The sequence below is a fragment of the Pterocles gutturalis genome, unplaced genomic scaffold, assembly GCF_000699245.1.
Source record: "Pterocles gutturalis isolate BGI_N339 unplaced genomic scaffold, ASM69924v1 scaffold1803, whole genome shotgun sequence".
Lineage (NCBI taxonomy): Eukaryota > Metazoa > Chordata > Aves > Pterocliformes > Pteroclidae > Pterocles > Pterocles gutturalis.
Genome location: NW_010122645.1, coordinates 19322 through 22519, shown reverse-complemented (window position 1 = coordinate 22519; position 3198 = coordinate 19322). Strand labels below are relative to the sequence as shown.

General features: G+C 38.5%; 1 protein-coding gene across 1 annotated transcript in view; it reads right to left on the bottom strand.

The window, feature by feature from the left end:
- Positions 1–678: 678 nt before the first annotated feature.
- Positions 679–3198, bottom strand: part of LOC104464745 (glutamate carboxypeptidase 2-like) — a gene marked incomplete at its 3' end in the record, with an annotated part of 20499 nt that continues 17979 nt past the window's right edge. The window contains exons 14-16 of the mRNA XM_010077564.1: positions 3002–3092; positions 1929–2193; positions 679–760 (exon numbers count right to left, since the gene is read on the bottom strand). Coding sequence (XP_010075866.1) covers positions 679–760; positions 1929–2193; positions 3002–3092 — 438 coding nt within the window. The remainder of the gene's footprint in view (positions 761–1928; positions 2194–3001; positions 3093–3198) is intronic.

The window sequence follows — 3198 nt, the reverse complement described above, 5'->3', positions numbered from 1 at the left end:
TATATATATATAAAATGAAGTTGGTTTTCTCATTCTGTGCATGGCCTACAATGAATAAATTAAAAGAATTAAGTCAAGTGCAAATTTGGCCTTTTGGCATAGGTGGTACATAAATTTTTTGAAAGCTTGTCCAAAAGCTTGCCCCAACTACAATCATGGTACAGCTATTTTTTTTTTTCATTAAGTGGTACCAGTATCTTGAAGACTAGAGAGATGGCAAATGAAGACCACAAGTCAACATTTGTTCTTTAATGATAATCCAGTAACAAAATCTTAGGATGTGTCTCTACTTAGAGGGAGTTACACACCTGAGCTGGCTCTGCTCATGCTAACCAGCATTCTAGTCACATCCACATATCCTCCTGGCACTGCTCCTCCACTAAAATCTGTCAAGAATTGTCACTAATTAGCTTGGACACTTTTGGAAGCTAACGTGGCTAGATTCCCAGCCTCTACAGTGTCTCTGATGTCCACTAATTCAACATTTCTATACTTCGTTTCCTAGAGTAACCAAATCCTTAAAGACAAGAATCCACAAGGAGTTATAATGAAACAAATGACTGACAGCTATTTGTCACCAAGGTTATTCAGGGGACTAAATGCAAGTGAAGACTATGCCCTCTGAGCCCAGAGGACTACATGGAGTATTTGACTTGAAGAAAAAAAAGTTAAACTTACTTATTGATATCTATTTGTTGCAGTCTTTCATGAAAGCTATCAGCAACTTCTGTAAAATTCTCCACAGCTGAAAAGAGAGCATCTGGAGGGAATAGGAAGGAAGTATTTCACTTCAAATTCTGAAGGAGTTATTTAACAAATCAAACTCTTCAAATTAGATCTTTGTCTTTCACTGTGATCATGATCTGTCAATTCTCACTGAATGAAAATCATGTTACTCCATTCCTACACTAAAACTATGCAATTCTGTTAAAATTTGCCTTGGAGACCACAGAAATCAGTATTTTTGTGAATATTTTTTATTATTGGCTACTTAAAAAAATGTACAGAAATACCAAAAACTAGAGCATGGATTGCCAGAACCAGACTGTTCAGGTAGGTCTGGGATTTTATAAATCCCAGCAACCTGTGTTTTATGGGTATGTCCCTCCACAGACACAGAGTTTTGAGAAACACTGAGAGTGTACGTACATGTGCACGTGTACCTGATATTGGCCACTAGTAGCCAAGTCTTAAACTGAATATTATATAATGCTGCCAATAAAATAAAGGCTTCTCAGGCAGGAGGCATGTTGTGAATCCCTGTAACATGAAATAAAATTTCACATGCCTGCACAAGATCCCTATTGTGGCATGAACCATTCCTGCCTGACTTAGGCCTGAGGCAGACTTCTTATGGTGCTTGCACTTGCCATCATGTATCCATAAACTGCAAAAAGAAAAGTTCTGACTGGATAAAAGGAGAATCTTTTTACCCGAGGACAGTCAAGCACTGTGATCCAGAGAGGCTCTGTAGTCTCTGTCCTTGGAGGTTTTCAAGACCAGATGGAATAAAGCCCTGAGCAACCTGGTCTGACCTCAGACTCTGCCTTGGGCAAGCTCACCTAGAAAACTTCTGAGGTTCCTTCTAACATGAATTATTCTATGATCCTATGATCAGTGTTGGACAGAGAATTATCCAACACCATAAGCTGCAAAGCAGTGTGATTTTTTTCTAGAGACCAAGACAAAGACATCTTGTTGCCAGTATCTGTGAACCACACACATGTCAAAGAACCTGTAAGTGTTAACTCTACACAGGCATGCTAGTGACAAAATACTCAAATTTCAAATTATTGGAGGGTGAAGCTCTTGTTTTATTTACGGTTCATGCAGCACAAGGCAAATACAAGGTCATGACTAAGACACACATTAAGATAAGGCATGGCCAGAATTAAGAGAGGAGGAGTGCAATGAAAGATTGTACGTACCAAAAGATATGTTGTATGTTGCCAGTTCCTCTTCATGATTTCTTGACAAATTATAGATGATGTGAGCATAGTTGCTCACAGCTGATGCATAATCTCTACAGTCGAAAGGAAGCACAATGGAGTTGGCCAATTCAAACACCAGCCCTCCCCGTACCTGAGCTACTGTCAGATGATTCTTGAAAGTGGGATCATAAAACTTCTCCACAATTTCATAGGTTTCATAGACACTGTGGTAAACTGGATAGCTGCTATATTTTTCTACATTCTGAAACAGACAAACCCCCCAAAAAATATTATTCAGCTGTGGATACTTCAGCTTTGCTTGAAAACCTTTGCTGTGGGATTCAAGGCATTGTAAAATGTTCAGGTCACACTAATCCTATGTAACCACTACAGACAGTTGAATGAGAAAAACTGCTCAGTGATGGCTCTCTTATACATCAACCTATGACGAGATGAATGGTCATGTGGAGATGTCTCTTTCCACTGACTACCTATAGAGCTAAAGAAGGTAGCTAAGAACAGACACATAACTTTTAGTTGGCTAAATTAAGGTGAGATTGCCCCTCCTCTCTTTGCTTGGTTCTCAACAGTCATTTCTGTTTGTGTCTTTGGATACGACTTTTCAGAGGAAAGGACCACACGGAACAGATTGCTCCTTGAACATTTCTCAGTTAGTCTCATGCCACAGTATGCTCCAGAATCAAACCCATATTTTCCAGAAAACATGAACCATTTTGGATTCAAAGCTTCATAAGTTATTACAAATAATTCATAAGACACTCGTAAGCCTTCATCAACCACAGGTAATTTTGAGCACATGCATTTACCCTAAGCAAAGGTCCTTTTGTCTGACTGATACCAAGCTGACCATTCCTATTTATTAAATAAATTCAATTTATTAAAATTATTAAACTGTAGTAGCACATTAGAGTTCTAGTAATGATCTGGGACTCCACTCTGACACACTAAACAAAACTACTCCAAAAAGCTGTCAGTTTAAATGGCCCAATTAGAGGTGACATGATTCAGGCTGCTACATGGGAGATAAAATTACAAAGACACAGACTTACCCAATTTTTACTGTACCGTGCCCTGCCTGAAGCGATGCCAAGACGTTGAAAAAAGACTTCAAAGTCATTGCCAGAACCCAGTTTATTTATTCTTTTAACAAGAAAGAGGAAAATGCCTTAAGTGACAATACTTAAAGTGTAATTTTAATTTGCTTCCAAGTACTGTGGCAATTATTTATTCTTCAGTCGCAGTCACT